General features: G+C 48.9%; 1 protein-coding gene across 5 annotated transcripts in view; it reads right to left on the bottom strand.

The window, feature by feature from the left end:
- Positions 1-3,517: 3,517 nt before the first annotated feature.
- Positions 3,518-19,064, bottom strand: part of NPR1 (natriuretic peptide receptor 1) — a 56,545-nt gene continuing 40,998 nt past the window's right edge. For all 5 annotated transcript variants that reach the window (XM_035098153.3, XM_088659869.1, XM_088659871.1 and 2 more), the window contains 11 exons: positions 14,849-14,920; positions 12,541-12,700; positions 11,252-11,407; positions 10,166-10,334; positions 8,753-8,899; positions 8,044-8,167; positions 6,307-6,375; positions 5,720-5,894; positions 4,709-4,807; positions 4,377-4,468; positions 3,518-4,151 (listed from right to left, as the gene is read on the bottom strand). In XM_035098153.3, the coding sequence (XP_034954044.3) occupies positions 4,089-4,151; positions 4,377-4,468; positions 4,709-4,807; positions 5,720-5,894; positions 6,307-6,375; positions 8,044-8,167; positions 8,753-8,899; positions 10,166-10,334; positions 11,252-11,407; positions 12,541-12,700; positions 14,849-14,920 (1,326 nt within the window). In that variant the 3' untranslated portion in view covers positions 3,518-4,088. The remainder of the gene's footprint in view (positions 4,152-4,376; positions 4,469-4,708; positions 4,808-5,719; positions 5,895-6,306; positions 6,376-8,043; positions 8,168-8,752; positions 8,900-10,165; positions 10,335-11,251; positions 11,408-12,540; positions 12,701-14,848; positions 14,921-19,064) is intronic.

Here is a 19,064-nt window from a genome sequence, read left to right as displayed (position 1 = left end):
TTTCAGGGCGATCGGGTAAGTGCTTGTGGGGGAAAAGTGGGGAATAACACACATGCACCTTCACCATTTTTATATATAGAGATCAGCCTTCCCCAACCTGGTACCCTCCAGATGTTAAGAACACAAAAGGGGAGCCTGCTGGATCAGACCAACGACCCATCTAGTCCAGCCTCCTGTTCTCTCAGGGGCCAAGCAGATACCTGTGGGAAACCCATTATCAGGATCCGAGCACAAGAGCGATCTCCCTTCCTATGGTTTCCAGCAAGTGGTATTCAGAAGCATTGCTGCCCTCCACCGTGGAAGCAGATACTAGGGGCTACCGTACTAGTAGACATTGATAGCCGCCTCCTCCGTGTGTTTTGTCTAATCCACTTTTTGTCTAAAACCACCCAACCTTGGAGGGTAGGTAGGAAACTCACTGCTCGCTGTGCTTTAAAAGAGAACTCTATGAAAATGATGCCCAGGCGGTATTTAACCCCTGGTAAATTATCTAGAATGTATAGGAAGGTTCCTAATAACTGCTGGAAGCGCAAACAAACAGGTGGCTCTTTCCCCCCACACGTTGTAAGAAAGCAAGGGTATTTTGGGAAATGATGTATGATGAGGACAAAAAAGATGTTTGACGTGACTATACAAAAGACAAAAAGCAAACAACCCTGAAGCTTTTCTGCTAGGGAATATACTAGGGACAGAAGTTCCAAAGAAAAGATGGTTAAGTTGTTTATGTATGTAACTACAGCAGCTAGGATTCTTTACGTTCAGAAATGGAAAGGCAAAGAAGCTCCCACCAAAGAAGAAGGGATAAGTAATGGACTGTGCTGAATCAGCAAAGTTAACTGCTAAAATAAGAGAACGTAACGAGGATTGTTTCATTGAAGAATGGAAGCCTTTTGGGACTATTTTAAAAAATGCTATGATTTGGTGAATTCGCAAGCAGGGTTTGGACTATGAGCAACAGAAAGAAGGAGAGATTACTGAGTTACGATTATGATATGAAAGATAGAAGAGCATGTGCAGCGAAATGGGGAGGTGAAAAACATCGCAGAAGATGGGATGCGAAGATGAAAATATAAAATAAAAAAAGAATTAAAAGAAAACCATCCAACCTGGCGCCCATCGCAGCCTCCTGTGGAAGCGAGTTCCATAGTTTAACTATGCACTGCGTGGTAAAGGGTAAAGGGACCCCTGACCATTAGGTCCAGTCGTGACCAACTCTGGGGTTGTGCGCTCATCTCGCATTATTGGCTGAGGGAGCCGACGTATAGCTTCCAGGTCATGTGGCCAGCATGACAAAGCCACTTCTGGTGAACCAGAGCAGCACACGGAAACGCCGTTTACCTTCCCGCTGTAGCGGTTCCTATTTATCTACTTGCATTTTGACGCGCTTTCAAACTGCTAGGTTGGCAGGAGCAAGGACCGAGCAACGGGAGCTCAGCCCATCACGGGGATTTGAACCGCCGACCTTCTGATCGGCAAGCCCTAGGCTCTGTGGTTTAACCCACAGCGCCACCTGGATCCCCATGCACTGCGTGAAGAAGCCCTTTATCTGATCTCAATGATCCCAAATTCAGCTTCGTTCGCACAACACACACATATTTACATGGAAACTCTACAACAGTTCCTTCTGAGCAATTTTTAAAAAATCTAATAATGCAATCCCATGCATGTCTACTTGTGTTCATTTGGGCTTAAGCAGTATTATGCACCATATAATTCACATGCTAGTTTTTATAAAGTGCTTTAAGACTCTTGGTTGTTTAAACAGGAAAACTCAAGCAGGCGCTCCATCAAAATAAAATATCGGTCTTTTCCTTTCCAAGCCGCCTGTGTCGTTTTCACCTTCCTCGGTCGTGACTCATGGTTCTAAGGTATCAACCGTTCTTTCTGCGTACGAAGGGGAAATAAATTTGATGCAAGACACTAAGTCGTAAGAATGTGAGCAGCCCAGAGGAAATGAGAGGCCGATCTGTTAATTACCCTTTCCTCGTAGCCACATCCGGCTTTTTTTTCTCCTGGAGGCAACAGGCAGGAGATTAAAAGAATTTTTTAAAATAAAATAAAAAACGTAGTTCCCTGCCGTGCACACCGTACGATGGGATAACTGACGTAAAATATGTTAGGGTCTCGAGTGATGAAACGCTTTGTACCTATTGATCTGGCACGGGGGATGCGGGAATCTTGAGATTGGATCTCCTGACATTTTTAATTTTTTTTGTTGTGCTTTTAAAGCAGCACCAAGGGACTGGAAATCAGGAGTACAGGAAGGCCAAGCCAGATGACTGGTCCACCTTTCCCTACAATTATTTGCCGTATTTTGCTATTGTACGTGTGTGGCTGCAGTTTCAATTCCCTCCAATGCTCCTGATGTCTTTGGAGGCATCGTAGGAACTTAAAATGCCAGGCAGTCCCAGCTGCCTAGTGCTGCTCAGTGTACTGGACTGATTTTTAAAAGAAAAGAAAAAGAGGGTACCCCCCAGGCCAGTCAACAGTTATCCCAAGATGCCTGGTGCCAACGCCTATTTTGGTTTCCAGTTCTTGCCCTGGCAATTCCCGGGAGTGGAGAGGGCGCTTCTTTTCTGTGTGAAATTTGGGAGACTTCATTTGTATTCCCACAAACAACTGCTTTTTCAGAGTGTTGTTAAGTAGTAAGACCAGACTGCCTTCCCCGGGGCCCTGCTCCTGCGGTTCCTTCCAGAAGGAGGTGAAGCCAGAGAACAGGAACTCACAAAGAGACCAAGCAGGTTGCCTCGCCGAAAGGGCTCACATGTCAGCCTTTATTTACGTTATTCACTGTGGCAGGCTCACAATCCCCACCCCACCCCCCACCCCACCCCGCGGTCCCGTTTGCACATGACCAGTGGAGAGGATGGATTTTATGCTGACCAGCTCCGACAGTTAGTTCATAAAGGGCTGAACTACACAATAGGTTGAATCCATTATCACAATCATAGGCGGCTGCGTCATTGGTTTTGTAAAATGGCGGGTGTGGCAAGGAGTGGGGTGGAAGTAGCTTCCCCAAAGCATCATAGCCCTGATGAACACACACACACACACACGTAATTGCTGGGGGATGGAAGCTGGCATTTGTGTCAACAACAGCTTTTCCTCCAACACAAAGGGCATCTGGAAGATGATTTTTTTTTTGCCTTAAAATGCGTGCAGAAAGGGTTAAGCCAAAAAGCAACAACAACCCTCCCCTTGTTTCTCTCCCCACCTCTGTTTTCATAACTTGTTTAACATAACTTGCTCCAGAAACCATACCTCCCTCCCTCCCTCCCTCTCTCAACACATGCACACAAACACCCCGCTGTAACAATACAGTCTATTTTCACTCCCAGTGATATGCGAGGTAGCAACGACAAGTGCCTCTGTGCATGTGCAGAGTGCCGCCACCCCCTCCGTGACGAAGTCATCACAACCAGTTTACATGTGCGGGAGGCAGAGAGATCATCATCAGAGGGAGGACTTTCAATACGGTTCTGCAGGTCGCGTCTTGTTGTTCAGGGAAGGCAGAGAGTGACGCATACATTCATTTTATTATAAAGCTAGAGCTTTTTTCGGGGGGGGGGTTGTGTTTGAAATCAGCAGTGGGTCACATACAGGCACGAGGTCTTGTGAGATGCTCAGGCGTCCTCGCTCCAGATGCCAAATTCACAAGGGACTGCCAGATGTCCAACCAGCTTACATAGAGGGAGGGGCTGGTGCAGTTTGTTGAGTCTACCAGGCATCGTGAAGGACCCCAACTATGTCTGGTTGACGTGGTCAACGGGGAGCTGATGTGAAACAGGGGAAAAGGAGACATCCGTAGCGATGGCTGCTCCAGGCCACGGGTGCACTGTCCAGTCTTTGCGGGCTCAGAGCTGGGTCAGAGCAGCTGACATGCTCAAAAGGCCCGAGGTGGAGGTGGGTGGGCTGCTCCAAGGGAGTAGGGTCCTGGGGGCTCAGTCCGGGATCTCCCTGACCCCCGGAGGGTGCCCTGAAAACAGAGGGTCTTTGGTGGCAGGGCAGAGACGACAGACGTACCCGCCTTCGGGAAAGCAGGAGGGTTAGGCGATCTCCTGGGAATCCTGGAGGAAGGCCGCAACTCTTCAGCCCCGCGTGCTGCTCACACGCTCACCCAACAGCCAGTAGGTCCGGAGTTTGCCCTTCCCCTGGAGAGAGGAGACAGGAGGGCTGTTCAGACACCAGACACAGCGCCACCAAACCCACCACGATGTCCCCACCTGCCGCCCCAGGGAAAAGAACAGAATTCTGGCGCATAGATGCACTCAGTGGTGGCTGGTGCCCATTTAGGCTATATTGGGGCACCCAGACTGTCTCAAGCTTTAAAGACGAAAAGGCAAAGGTTAACAGAAGAACTTTGCCAAGTTCCTCACCTTCATCTCCACATCCCCACGGAGCTCCAGATCAAAGCACCCAAACTCTTCCAGGATGGACTTGGTGGTTCCGGACAAGTGGATCTTCAGAGCTGGAAGGTGCAGACAGAAATTAGCAAGTTTGTACGAGTCAGTTCCAAAGTTTCACTGTGACTGCATATCGGCGAGGGAAATAAGGTGATGTGGAAAGCCAGGGCCGCATCTCAAAATCCAAATTCAGAACACCCAGTTGCATTACGGGGCGGAGGAGGCTAGATCGTGAAAAGGATCTGGCCCGTGAAGCCATCAAAGGTCATCTGCCCCTACCCACCCTACCAAAAAGGGCAGCTCACCTTCCCCGTTGGACTCCATGCGGGAGGCTGTGTTGACTGTGTCCCCAAAGAGGCAGTAGCGAGGCATCTTCAGGCCCACAACTCCGGCACAGACAGGGCCTTGGGGAGCAAAACACAGGGGTCATGGGGGATGGGGTGGGATGAAGACACGGGAGTGTGGAGCTTTTCAGCTCCCATCCAGTGCCCATTGAGACTGGTGGGGCAGAAGAGCCCAATATCAGATGGAACCAGAGCCAATGACAGGCATCTTCTTCCCTGCTGAGTTCTACACTAAGACTGAGGAGGAGGAAGCTGGCAGTCAGGGCTAAACCCCCCCCCCCCACGGACTGGCTGTTAGGCAGAAAGGCAGGCAGGTGGAGACAGGCTGAGCTTGGTGGGGCACTGCCCCCTCACCCTAATGGGTCAGCCTCGGCCACTCCCACCCCTTTTCCCTGAATTGCCAGGATCAGGCCCTCTCCGCCCTGGAAATCAGTTTGTGCAGACGATAAAACCATGTGGACCATGCTTCTGACTGTATACCTGGAAGGCAAATCACGGTGTGGAATCTAAACTGTAGATTGCGCAAACCATGGTTCATCAAACCATGCTACATCTGAACCAGCCCACTGACAACCGAGCCAGCATTTGATTCGCTGCTATACCATTTTTGTTACAAACACAAATGGAACTAATCCGCTGCAATTCCTGTTTTCCTCTTCCCCAAAGAATCCCAGGAACTCATTCCCAAGATCAACCTCCCAGGATGAAGCAACACCTCCAAGTATGAATAAAAAGCCAAACACTCTGCCTAAACCGTGGTTTGCAAAACAGCTTCAGATCCCCGTTGTTTTTGGTGGCTGCTCTCAAAACCATGGTTTACCAAATCGCAGCACTACATCAGACACCACAACAAACCATGGTTTAATTTTTTGCCTGAGCCATTTCAGCGTTCAAGCAAGCATGACTTGGTCATGCCTGTGACCAAGGTGGCTTAAAGGAGCGCCTCTTTTCACACTCCCACTCATTTCTCACCGCTGTGGATCCCAATTCGCAGTTTGAGCTGCTGGTCCGGCCGATGGCGGATCTTGAAGTTGCGAACGGTCTCAAGGAGTGCCAGTGACATGCGGGAAATCTCACGGGCATGCAGCCGTCCGTTGCGCACTGGGAGGCCCGACACAACCATGTACGCATCGCCGATGGTCTCCACCTGGGCAGACGTAACAGGGAGAGGGATTCATGGAAGGGAGAAGCATTTCTGTGCACTCAACACAGATCAAATGCCCCCTCCTGTAGGTCAGTCACCTGATCCGTTGACTTTATGGCCAAACCCATTTGCTGCCCAATCACTTTCCCTGCCCCGTAGTGGCATGTGGGCTAGATGTTCCCAGTAAAGTAGAGTACAGTATTACAGTATAAAAGCCTAATGCCTCCCTACCAAAGCCCAGGAAGCTTAGGGAGGCATGATGCTTACATGAATGACATAACAACGTCCGTCCCCCCACCCTGCCATCTCCCTCACAAGCTGGTGCCTCTAGCCCTAACCATTCCCCTATGAAAGATTTCACTGCACGCCACTGCTGCCCCGTAACCTCAAGCTGGCCAGGCCAAGAACCTCTCACCTTGTAGACATCAAAGTTATCAATGATGGCATCAAAGCAGGTGTACAAGTCGTTGAGCAAAGCGACAACCTGTGAATGGGAAGAAATAGGGGATTGAACTTAATGACATGGCTGGGTCTACGTTGTGCTAAGGGCAGAGGGGGGGTGGGATGAAAGATTCTCGATTCTGCAACTTCAAATGAAGCACTGTGTGATTTTACATGCCCTGCTTGGGGACTTCCCACAGGAGTCTGGTTGGCCACTGTGGCCACGGACACACCATATCTTCCCTCTAAGAATCCTGGGAACTGTAGTTTACTCCTCAAAGAGCTATAATCCCAAGGCCTCTTAAGAAACAGTTCCCAGGATTCTTTTTGAGGGATGGCAGTGATTGAATCTGTGCTCAACAGGGATGGGCAACTGTCCGTTTCGGCTCCTCTCTGTTTCGGAAATTTTCAGTCACCCCAGATTACCTGAACATTTGTTCCCCTCCTGCTCAGCCCAGTCACCTCCCTGATACGCTCGTCTCCCCGGTGATTGGTGCCTCCCAGTGCTTCGCTGTTCTGGTCACCCACAGCCCTTTCCCTTGTTACCTCCGTGAGCTAACTGCTGTTGTCCTGGTTACCTGAGTTGCCACAGCACCTGTGAGGGCAAGGCTCGGTAGCCGTTGATTACCTAATTGATTCCCAAGCGAGAGATGAGGCCGGGGCCAAAAAATGCAGAAAGGCAGGAGGTCCTGCTGTGTTGATCAAGCGAGGGCAGGAGACCAGGCTCCTCGTATTTATACAAGGCCTAGCTGAGGGATGGGGAACTTGCCCCCCCCCAAAAAAATTCAGTGCCGCATCCAGCAGAAGGTAACCCAGGCATCCCCAAACTCGGCCCTCCAGATGTTTTGGGACTACAATTCCCATCATCCCTGACCACTGGTCCTGTTAGCTAGAGATGATGGGAGTTGTAGTCCCAAAACATCTGGTGGGACGAGTTTGGGGGTGCCTGAGGTAACCCCACCCCCCCATCTCAAACCGCCACGCTCTTCTCTCTCCCCATCTCATTCCCTCTTTTCTGCCATCCCTCTTCCCTCCCTGTCTCCTCACCCAGTGGACAGATGCACCTGTTTCTCACCCCACCCCACCCCGTTCCCACTGCCCCCACCCTGCATGCTGCCCCCACCCACATGAAATCAGGCCAAGGGCAAATGCCACCCTCAGACCTCAGGTTTCTCACCCCTTGCCTACCCAGTCCGGACACTCCACACTGCTGGGGAACCCCCAGGGGCTGGTGTTGCATCCCAGAATCCCCTTCTGTGCACAGACGCCCAAGAGCAGGCCACCCCAGATAGCTCAGCCTAACAGTTTCAGAGTTTGAAGCCCAGGGTCCCTGGCAGGATACCAGTAACTAGGTATTGCAGGGATGTGGGGGAGGAGGGTAGTTTAATTCCGTTCACACTTCAAGGTGAACCTACCTAACTCTCACTTTCTGAAACAGTACACAAACTGAAACACAGCCATCCTTTGAGAGTCACACTCACACTTCTGAATTCTGCAAGCACTGTATACGAAAAGGCATACACACACACACACACATTCTCTCTATATACATGTAAAAATTAAAAAAAGCAGATTGATGTGGGAATGAGAATAAAACTGAAGACTGGAAAAACGAGGACTGGAAAAGAACGGTTGTCCCTATGAGAAACGCCTTCAATCTACTGTCCTCGCCGCCGCAATTGCAACCACTGCCTTGGTCCAACCCATTTACCTGCATGGGGGTGCTCTCTGCCGACAGGGCAGTGAAGCCCACGATGTCGCTGAAATAGATGGTGACACTGTCAAATGCCTCTGCTTGCACCGTCTCCCCGCGCTTCAGCTGCTCCGCCACTGAGCTGCACGAGAGGGAAGGCAACGCACGTCACGGCATTTCCACTTAACAATTGATTAACGGCAATTAGGAGTGAAGGCAGACCTGATTCATTTTGGGTTCGCTGGAGAAGTGGGGCTGACGGTATAGCTATCGCATATACAGGCCTTCTTTTGCAGATTGGGCTCAGAGCTGGGACTTGTGCAGAACACTAGTTATTTTTGTTTAGAGCACAGGCCGGATTGTTTTGCTGGCCTTTGTTATCAGTCACGAAGGAAACCTGCTCCCACATCGTTTTTTAAATTGCTGGGCTGTGTGGAGTGCTGATTGGATGGGCCATGCAGAGCGCTGATTGGCTGGGCCCTTGTGGTAGGCAAAGAATGGAGCCAGGCTGCACAGTGCGCTGATTGGCCACCCTTGGAGCAGGCAGGAAACAGCTAAGCTGTGCAGAGTGCTGATTGGCTGGGCCCTTGGGGCAGGCAGGAAATGGAGCTAGGCTGTGGAGAGTGCTGATTGGCTGGGCCCTTGTGTATACCACTTCTGAACATGGATGCTCCACAGAAGGACCATGGCTAGATACTGGTAGAGGAGTGGGGTGGGGCAGACTCACTGGGGCAGAATCTGGTAGAGCAGAGCCTCTGCCTTGCGCTTCTCCTCCAGATAGGCCTGTGTGCGCTCCTCCACCAGCTCCTCCAGGTTGTTGGCGTACTGCTCCATGCGTGACAATAACGTATCCAAGAGGTTGCAGCTGTTGCCCCTGCCACACAGTCAGACAAAGATTAAAGCAACCAAGATTCTAGGCTGCCACCACCTCTGCCAAGGATATTCCGGGAGGCCCTTCCCTGCATTTCATTTAGAAGAAAACACAAACCAAAGTTTCTAGTCCCTCTGTTTTGTGGAGGCAAGATCCTACACCGTAAGAAGCAAACCGATTCCTGCCTCCCAGTTTTCTGACCAATGGGTCAGTTTGCGGGGAAAACAGAGGTTTCCACACATACATCCCCAAACCTCTCTCCATCTTTCAGCCAGCCAGAAGCACTCAAGGAGGGTGCAGAGCAGGGATGCCAGGGGGAGTGGTCTGGGAAGAGGGGGTGTGGCCTACAGACAGTTCTGAGGGCAATAGAAAGAGAGAGGCTCGGATGGACGCATTTGGCCCCAGAGGTTCCCGGCCCTTGCTGGAAGGAGGGGGACATTTTGGGTAGCGTCCAATGCTAATTCCATTCAGAGTAAGACCACAGAAATTAAAGGGCCTTCATTTGAATGGGTCCACTATGAGTAGGACTAGCATCAGCTACAACCCTTCACTGTTCTCAGAGAATGCTGAGTGCCGCAGGAAATCAGGTCACATGCTGCATCCTCCTGCCATAAGCCCCTCCTTCCTTACCTTCCAAGTCCCGGACTGCAGAATCCGGGACCGGCAGCCGTGTGACACCAGAAGTTGCGTCGACGTAACTTCCGGTGTCGCTTTGCCCTCCTATGGGCACCCAAAATGGCCGCCGGCGGCTTCGAAAGTCGCTTGTACGCATGTCAGGAAGTGCGTCGACGCAACTTCCGGTGTTGCTCCGCCCTTCTATGGGCACCAAAAATGGCCACCGCCGACACCGGAAGTCGCGTCTATGCACTTCCGGACATGCGTAGATGCGACTTTTGAAGCCGGCGGCGGCCATTTTTGGTGCCCATAGAAGGGCAAATCGGAAAGGAAAAAAATGGCCACCAGCAGGAGAAAATAACGAAGAAAAACGGGAGACAAAGTGATACGGGGGACCACCGGGAAAAGGTAAGTAAAAACGGGGGTTTCCCGGGGAAAACGGGGTACTTGGCAGCTATGCCTCCTTCACATTTCCAGGTAAAGGCCCTGACGTTTGGGCTGTGCCTTCCCACTTTTCATCAGGGTGGAATGATGAATTTAATCATCACATGGCTCCTTTCTGAAAAGGCGCCTGTGCAGATTGGGGTGAAAACAGGTAACGATGGCCACCTGTCAGGTGGTGCTTGTGGGGCTGGATGCAGTGAGGGTGCGTACTTGTCAAATTTCCGCAGCATGCCTTTGATGTGGTGGAAGTCGGGGCGCTCCTGGGGGTCTTCGGCCCAGCACCGCTGCATCAGGAAGACCACCTCCTCGAGGTTGGATGGCAAGTTCACCGAGGGGCGGAAGGGGGGGCACTCGCTGCTCTTCACTCGCTCGATGATTTCTGAAAACGGCACACGGGCAGGGGAGAAGGGGACCGAAAAGAAATTATTGCGAGGGGACATGCACCTGGGTAAGAAGGCGACATTTTAATGCGGCAGCACCTGCACTTTGGAACTCCCTGCCTATTGATACCAGGCAGGCTCCCTTCACTGCACTCTTTAGGGCCTGTTGAAAACCTTTTTGTTTAGACAAGCCTACCCAGATGTCCGAAAAATTGACGCAGGCTTTCACGTATTGTTATTTTAAGGTTTAACGTTTTACTGTGTTTTTATATATGCGGGAAGATGCCCCCGGCGGCTGGGGCAACCAAGTCAGATGGGCAGTGTACAAATTATTATTATTATTATTATTACCAGTGCTTTTTTCTGGGGGGACGCTGGGGTATGCAGACCCCTAAACATTTTGTGAATCTTTGTACTTTTGCCCATTTACTGTATTTATTTTCCCCAATTTGAACTATAAAATGGTGGTTTTCTTGAGTCAAAATGAGAGTACCCCTAAACATTTTTTTAAGAAAAAAGGCACTGATTACTACTACTACTACTACTTTTGAAAGTCTTAAATTATGGCTAATTTTTCTTACTGGTGATTTTGTTGCTTCATCTTTCTTTATAATGTACTGTATATACCACTTGATTGAAAGAAACAGCCCTCGACATTTTATGAAGTAAATACATTGGAAAAGTGTGTAAAACATCTTCTTTACCAGCTGAGCAGGGGAAGCTGTGGAGGAATGTGGCTGGATCCCAAGAGTTCCAAGTCAGAGGTGTAGGGAACCTGCGGCCCTGCAGAGGTTGCCCCATTGGCCGTGCTTGCAAGGGCTGATGGGAATTGGAGTCCAACGACACCTGGAGGTCCCTGCACCTTGGCAGTGACCTGGAGGAGAAATTGGCATTTTCCGTTCACCCAATTTCTTACCTTTGGGGCTCAGGTCCATGCCTTCCACGTAGAAGACGCTGTTCCGCAGGGCAATCTCCTGCAGGATGATCCCAAAGCTGTAGACGTCGCCTTTCTGGGTGCCCAGAAAGGGGTTCGACTCCATGCGCAGGAACTCGGGGGCCGTCCAGAGTTTCTCTAGGGGGGAAAGGGGGGGGAGAAGCAGAGTCAAGCAGGGCAAGGGAGCGGGAGTCAGTCGCTATCATCTTGGCCTGGAAGGAGACCCATGGTAGGCCTGGGGAGGCCAAAGGCCACAGGCCTTTAAGTCAGGACAGTTACGAAGGGTCACACTGCTTTTCAAGCATCAGAAGCTATGGGCTAAATCCTTTTCAGCGCAGACCCGCTGAAGTTAATGGACCAGTTTCTATGGGCCTAGTAACACTGCATACAAATTGCAGGATCACCTTACGCCATATGTGTCCACTCGACCATGTGGATCTGTTACAGGCAACACACTTGTAAGAAATCAATCTTTTACTGCGGCGCCACCTGCACTTCGGAACTCCCTGCCTATTGACATCATGCAGGTACCTTCTTTGCCTTACTGATTTTGGTACCTACTTACAAGCTCATACCCTCCGACATTTCTCTGATGAAAATAGGGACTTCCTATTCAAAAACAACAGCAAAACAATTTTATTATTTATACCCTGTCCATCTGGCTGGGTTGCCCCAGCCACTCTGGGCAGCTTCCAACATACAGTATATAAAAACATGATAAAACATTTAAAAACGTCTCTTAATATGGGTGCATTCAAATGTTTTCTAAAGGTTGTACAGTTACTTATCTCCTTGGCTCATGGGTCACATAACTCCATACCCTCCAACATTTCTCTGATGAAAATAGGGACATCCTAAGGAAAAGTGGGACATTCCAGGATCAAATCAGAAACCGGGACAGCTTCTGTAAATCTGGGACTGTCCCTGGAAAATAGGGACACTTGGAGGGTCTGAAATCATTTTAATGTTTAGGTTGGCCTATCCAGGCATGCAGAATGCCGATGTGCATTTTAAATCTCTTCTTAGCTTACTGATGATTTTAAAAGTTAATTGTTTAGCTATTACTTGATCATTTTTCCAGATGCTTTAGAAATACCTGTTTTTCATTGATAATGTTCCCTCTTATAAACCACTTTGATCTCCCCTCCCCACCCCACCCCACCCACTTACAATCAAGTGATATCTACATTTTGTTAATAAAAATAAGAATTTCAGAAACCCTAACCCCACACACTTGACCCCTCCCCTCCCCTCTCTGCTGCATCCCTCACTGGCAAACAGCGTGTGGGAATCGTCCGTCTCGGGCGCCTGACGGAAGCTCTCCAGCCCATGGTCTGTGATCTTCAACACGAAGCGACTGTCCACCACGCAGTTGGAGGACTTGAGGTTGCCGTGGTAGCTGATCACACTGTTGTGGAGGAAAAGCATCCCCTGATTGGAGGAAGGGGGGAAAACATTGGAGTGGAGGGAGAAAGAGAAGTCTAAGAGACCTGAGGCTAACTTGGGATAGCAGTCCAACTCTGCTAAGTATGGGGAGTGCAGATCTTGCATAGGCATTTTGTGTCACACGGATTTAAAATAATAGAATAGTAGAGATGAAAGGGACCATGGGGGTCATCTAGCCCAACCCCCTGCAATGAAGGAATCTTTCATCCAACATGGAGCTCAAACCCACAACCCTGAGATTAAGAGTCTCATGCTCTACCGACTGAGCTATGTTGCGACTGAGCTACGTCTTCTACCTTGCATCCGAAAACTAGGAACGGGCAAATCCGTCACTTTCCCTTTCCCTCTTTCCCTCATCTTTTCGTCTTAAGCTCTCCACATTTCTGCATCACTTTGCAAAGTGTCTCTTAAAGTCCTCATGGAAACTCCTCAGCCTTTCAATGCAAACTCATCCTAATGTACACAATTTGAAAGCAATTTCCCCTGATACACACACTTTTCTTGCAAAGCAACTTTCCCCGATATGATGCACTTCTGTATTTTATTCTCTCTGATATGTGCATAGTATTTATAATCTGCCTTTCTCTCAAGCTGGGATTTAAGGTGGCTTACATTAAAAAAAATTATAAAATGCAAGGTAATGAAAACGAACTATTTAAAAGAATAATTGCAATACATCAGAAGACATTTAGACCCAGCAATTAAAATGCAGTTTGCCCTGACAGCAGCCCAGGGACCAGCATCACCTGCTCCTGAGTTTCCAAAAGCCTGTCTGGACATTAAGGTCTTAGCCTGCTGGTGGAAGGCTAACACAGAGAGATCCTGTCTGACCTCTCTTGGGAGGCAATTCCACAATATGGGAAGAGCCACACAGAAAAGGCTGCTTCCCACATATGCATTTTCCTACACTTTGCTTAGCGAACTGGACTGCAATATTCAGAGAAGTGCGACTTTTATAGGAAAGTTGTGCTTTGGTTCAGGTGCTGTTCCAAAAAGTGTGAATTAAGTAGGTTCTCCTTTGAATCTAAGCTGAAACATTCTCCATCTCTACTCCCCAGATGTTGTTGGTTTACAATTACCATCATCCCCAGCCGGCTTAGCTCAGTCTGCCCCCCCTGACCTCTGCGTTCAGCCAGCCCCCCCACACCCCTCCTCACTTGCTACCTGTCTATAGGGGTGACCCTGCCTCTCAGATTCTTCCTTATTCCCAATCTTACCCCTTGTAAAACTCAGAAGGGAGGAAGAGGATGGGGACAATACTAGAATTAGCTGGCTCTGTCTTTCATTCATTGCTCTGGCGCCACCTACTGTTGGCCTCCCTGCCTTTTGCCTTACCAGTCCCAACAGGTATTCTTTTGCTATTTTCCTACTGAAAAACCAGCTCTCCACAGATGCTGTGACCTTCCCCAAGAAAAAGGTATAGTGATCTGTAGGTTTTCCCCAGTACAGAAAACGAGATTTGGAGCATCCGTATGTTTGCAGTATGTGTTTGAGTGTGTGTGCAGTTTAGATCAGGGAAATGGAATGGGGAGAATAGGTTCAACCCCTGCTCCCTCCCTTGCCCCATAGCAGGGGGTTTGCGTTCAACTTAAAAATAGAAAGCTTGGGAATTCACGGGTTTCCTTCATTTCGTGACATTCTGGCCCTTTGGTCTGGTACAGAGATAGCCGCTAGTAACCTCCCTCACATTCAGAGGCAGGATGAGTACCAGATGTTGAGGGGAAAGGACAATGGAAGGCTTCGCATGCCAGCTTCCCTTTCCCCTCACAGAGCTACAATTCCCAGAGTGGCTTCACCATCAACCCCTCTTCATGGGAAACACTGGGAATTGTAGCTCTGTGGGGAATGAGTCTCCTGACGGCTCTCGGCATCCTTAGCGTATGACGGTTCCCATAATTCCTTGCGGGGGAGCCATGACCGTTCAAAATAGTCTGGCCGTGGTTTTAAGGTGTGGTGTGAATGTAGCCTGCATCCACCACCCTCCTGAATTTTGCCTGCTTGCCCCTCAACTGGACCCCAGCGCCAGCCCTTCTTGGAGCTAGGCTGAAACCTGACAAGCGCTGGGCGCCAGTTGCTTGGACAAGGAGAGATGGCATTCATGCCCTGCTTGTGGGCTACATTCTTAAAAATTACCTTGACGATGTCACTGGTGAGCGAATAGCGGAACATCCAGTCCAAGGTGATGCTCTCGTTCTCCAGGATGTCCTAGGGTGCAGTCAGAGGTGGGGAATATTGGGTTAGTTTCCCCCAATTATAACTCCAGCACTTCTGTCTCCCTTTTCCAACCATGTTGTGTTATGGAATGGCGGCTTTTTGACCTAAATATTGGCCTGTCACGCTAAATGTTATTCGGGCCAAAGGGTGTGGTGTCACAGCTATGAACGTCATTGGACGACGTACCCACACCTCTCCCCTTTCCGCAAATGCATGCTTCCATTCCCCCTGCAATTTCCCCCAAGAAGACGGCCAAAAAGAACTACATGCTGGTACACCGCCCCAAATTTCATCACTTGAGTCCGACATATTTTCCAAGATTAAGAGGCCTGGAAACGTTGTCCCCGCCCCCTGAGAATTAAATAAGATGGAAATGAATGCTAAACATGTGTGATATTCCACTGGTTTTCCAGAAGTGACTTACATTTCTCGCGTGGAGGAAGCTCAAATGTAATGTGGAAATTAACAGGAAAACAGAGAAATGGAATAAAGTGATGTGTGAATGAAGCCCTAGAAAGATGGAGGCGTCGAGGCAACTTCAGGAGGACTGTCTCGAAGATATGCTGCTGAGGGCACAAATTTCTTTTTGTACACACAGCCCAATCCATTCCGATCCATGGCTTTTATATGCTTAAGGCCTTCGTCCCGCAAATTCAAAACCTAGCGCCGTTGCAAAAACTAAACCTGAGAGTGCACAGTCCAACTCTTGATTTCACAGCACACTTAGAAATTTTAGGTTTGTCTATTTTTTAAACGTTCAGTGTGAATTTTTCCAAACTCAGCACTTTACATATCCTGCTTGTTTGGGGAATTTTCTTTTTCTTTTATGAAAACAAAACAGGAAACCCAAGTCGCAACAACATCCAGTTTCTCAAACAATCTAAGGACACGCGCGCTAGGAGACTACACATTGAAACCTTGCCCTCTATTAAATTTGAGAATATCTTTTATTTCCCATACCCCCCACCCTTCAGCACAAATGCCTTGAGGGCATCTTGACAACCCAACTTGTTTTTGTGGTTGTAAGTTCTTTTAAACTGTTTTTTAAGGTTGTGTTTGAATTTTGTAACCCACCCTGGGACCTCAGGGCGGCGGGAGAGTCAACAACATCATCATCATCATCAACAACAACAACCTCTAAAGGTTCTCTCCCACCCTTCCATGTATCCTCACAACCTTATAAGGTAGGTTGCAGCTGAGAGTGAGGGAAAGAGAGGGGGGGGGAGAAAGAGAACAAGAGAGAGGGAGATAGAGCTCAACCAGCTCAAAGAGGTTCAGTTAATGCTTTATGGAGGTGTGTTTAGGTCGGAATTTGAACCTGGGGTCTCCATGCAGAGACCACCCCAGTTCCAGCTGCCTGACCATTTTCTCCCCTTCTGCTCCTTTCTTTCTTTCCTTCCTTCCTTCCTTCCCCCTCTCTCCTGCCTCCCTGTTTCTGCCTCCTCTCTTTTATAAGAGGAAATGCTTATCTTCAGCAGGCAGCCAGGAATCTAGGGCTGTTGAAATCTCCCTATCTCCCACCCCCCGCACGCCGCCAATTCTTCTCGCTCATCCACCACGCTATAAATCACCTCTCTTGGAATCGGCTCTGCAGAGAGGCCTGCAGTGCCCCCTTGGCGTGCCTTTTAATTAAAGGCTTCGTCTGCCCCCGCCTCAGCCCTCGGCAGGGCTGCGGTCGAGGTGGCGGGTCTGAGCCGGGTGGGTGCGGAAGAAACGCAGCCACGCCAGAAGACTTTCCGGCGCTGCACACAAGAAAGAGGCCTGATTCTGAGCCTCGCTCTCTGCAGCACAATTCCCGCATGGAATAGCCACATGTCAGTTGCCACACGTCAAGGCCACGCATGTGTGCAGCCGACGTTCTCAACAAGCAGACACGCAATAAGATTTCCGTTCTCCTCGCAATCCACGCTCTTTCCGTTCCGCTGCGGTTCGGTTCCTGCTACGCCTTTCGTCCTGCTGCCTGCCATTTAGCGTGGTTTGGTTATTTATGCAATCTATGTAGATCTTTTACATAAATTGTGAGTTTAACAGAAGGAGCAGCCCAGCCGTTTATTTATTTCATTTCGCAGAGCTTGCATTTATTTATTTCATAAAATTTATACACCGCTTGATTGTGAGAGAAAGCCTCAAGGAGCTTTACGAAAAAGATTAAACGATAACATTATCAATAGGGAAAAACCGACAACAATAATTTAGGGCTTTTGAAAAGTTAAAACGGCAATAAAAAGAGATTCAAACTCACATCAACGTTTTAAACACATATTGCTTGATTGTAAAGATTTTTTTTTAAAATGAACATCTCAAAGTAGTAAGGCCTGAGGTCTAATTTCAATGTAAAGGAAGTGTTAAAATAATGGTGTGTGGTTTTTTTATTTTAAAAAAAACTCATTAATTACGCATTGGTTGGAGGCTTAAAAAAACAAACCAACAACCGATTGTATTCGCTGGGTCGGTACTGATTACATTTGCTGGTTTGATTTTTACTCCTGTTGTGGGACAAAAACGGCAACAGTGCCAATCCCCCTTCTGCTGCCAACAGAATCCTCCATTATCCGTGCCAGCGAGACGCATTTGGTTGCCGCTTGGCAACACACCGCCAGAGCGACGCCTGAGGATTGAGGCTGGCTGGCACAGGAGGCTTGCAAAGCTAAAAACGTGATTCCTTTTACTGCTCTAGGTGGCCGCCCTCATGACAGCAGTGTGAGCAATGATGGCCAGCAAGTGCCAAACCCTCCTCATGCCTACAAAATGGCCACCCCGTGGCCAAGGGAAAGGCAAAGGGTAGTGTTTGTCTTACCCATTGCAGACCCACTGAAACTAACAGGCACAAATAACTCGGGTCCATTATTTTCAACAGAGCTACTCAAGTGTATGGCCACCATTGTTAATGAGGGCCTAGGCTCTCTCCAAGTCTACAAGATGGCTGCCCTGAAGCAGAAGGAAAGCCTCCATTTCCAGCACCAAAGTTAATGAAGGCTAAGCTTTCCTCAAGTCTACATGATGGGTTATCCGTAGCTGAGGGAGCAGCCAGATCATAGAATCATAGAGTTGGAAGAGACCACAAGGGCCATCCAGTCCAACCCCCTGCGAAGCAGGAAACTCCATCAAAGCATTCTTGACATATGCCTGTCAAGCCTCTGCTTAAAGACCTCCAAAGAAGGAGACTCCACCACACTCCTTGGCAGCAAATTCCACTGCCGAAAAGCTCTTACTGTTAGGAAGTTCTTCCTAATGTTTAGGTGGAATCTTCTTTCTTATAGTTTGAGTCCATTGCTCCGTGTCCGCTTCTCCCTCCTCTATATGGCATCCTTTAATTTATTTGAACATGGCTATCATATCACCCCTTAACCTTCTCTTCTCCAGGCTAAACATACCCAAGTCCCTAAGCCGTTCCTCATAAGGCATCGTTTCCAGGCCTTTGACCATTTTGGTTGCCCTCTTCTGGACACGTTCCAGCTTGTCAGTATCCTTCTTGAACTGTGGTGCCCAGAACTGGACACAGTACTCCAGGTGAGGTCTGACCAGAGCAGAATACAGTGGTACTATTACTTCCCTTGATCTAGACGCTATACTCCTATTGATGCAGCCCAGAATTGCATTGGCTTTTTTAGCTGCTGCATCACACTGTTGACTCATGTCAAGTTTGTGGTCTACCAAGACTTCTAGATCATCCTCCATTGCCAGAACCATCAATAATAAGCATAGGAAGTTCAAGGCTTCCCTCAGGCCTAACAAAATGGCCACCCTTTTGCTGAGGCATTGGCCACATTATTAGCCTCCACTGCCCGCAGCATTAGTAATTAAGGCTGAGGGATACTACGCTCTCCTCAGGCCTGCAAGATGGCTGCCCCATTGCCAAGGGAATGGCCAAATTGGCCTTCATTGGCAGCAGTAGTAAGAAAAGCGAGTGCCCTGTGTGTGGGCTCAACTATCACATCCATACCTCACCCAGGCCCGGATTTAGGTTTGATGAGGCCCTAGGCTACTGAAGGTAATGGGGCCCTTTACAGGTCCCGCTGTCCTTTGTCAACAACAAATTGCCGCTGTTTTTTGTGCTGAATATCCAGGTGAAACTCGGAAAATTAGAATATTGTCGAAAAGTGCATTTCTTTCAGTAATGCAACTTAAAAGGTGA

This window comes from Zootoca vivipara, chromosome 16, assembly GCF_965207765.1.
Source record: "Zootoca vivipara chromosome 16, rZooViv2.hap1.1, whole genome shotgun sequence".
In the NCBI taxonomy this organism is placed as follows: Eukaryota; Metazoa; Chordata; class Lepidosauria; order Squamata; family Lacertidae; genus Zootoca; species Zootoca vivipara.
The sequence above is the reverse complement of the archived record's forward strand: the minus strand, read 5'-3'. Positions and strand labels throughout refer to the sequence as shown.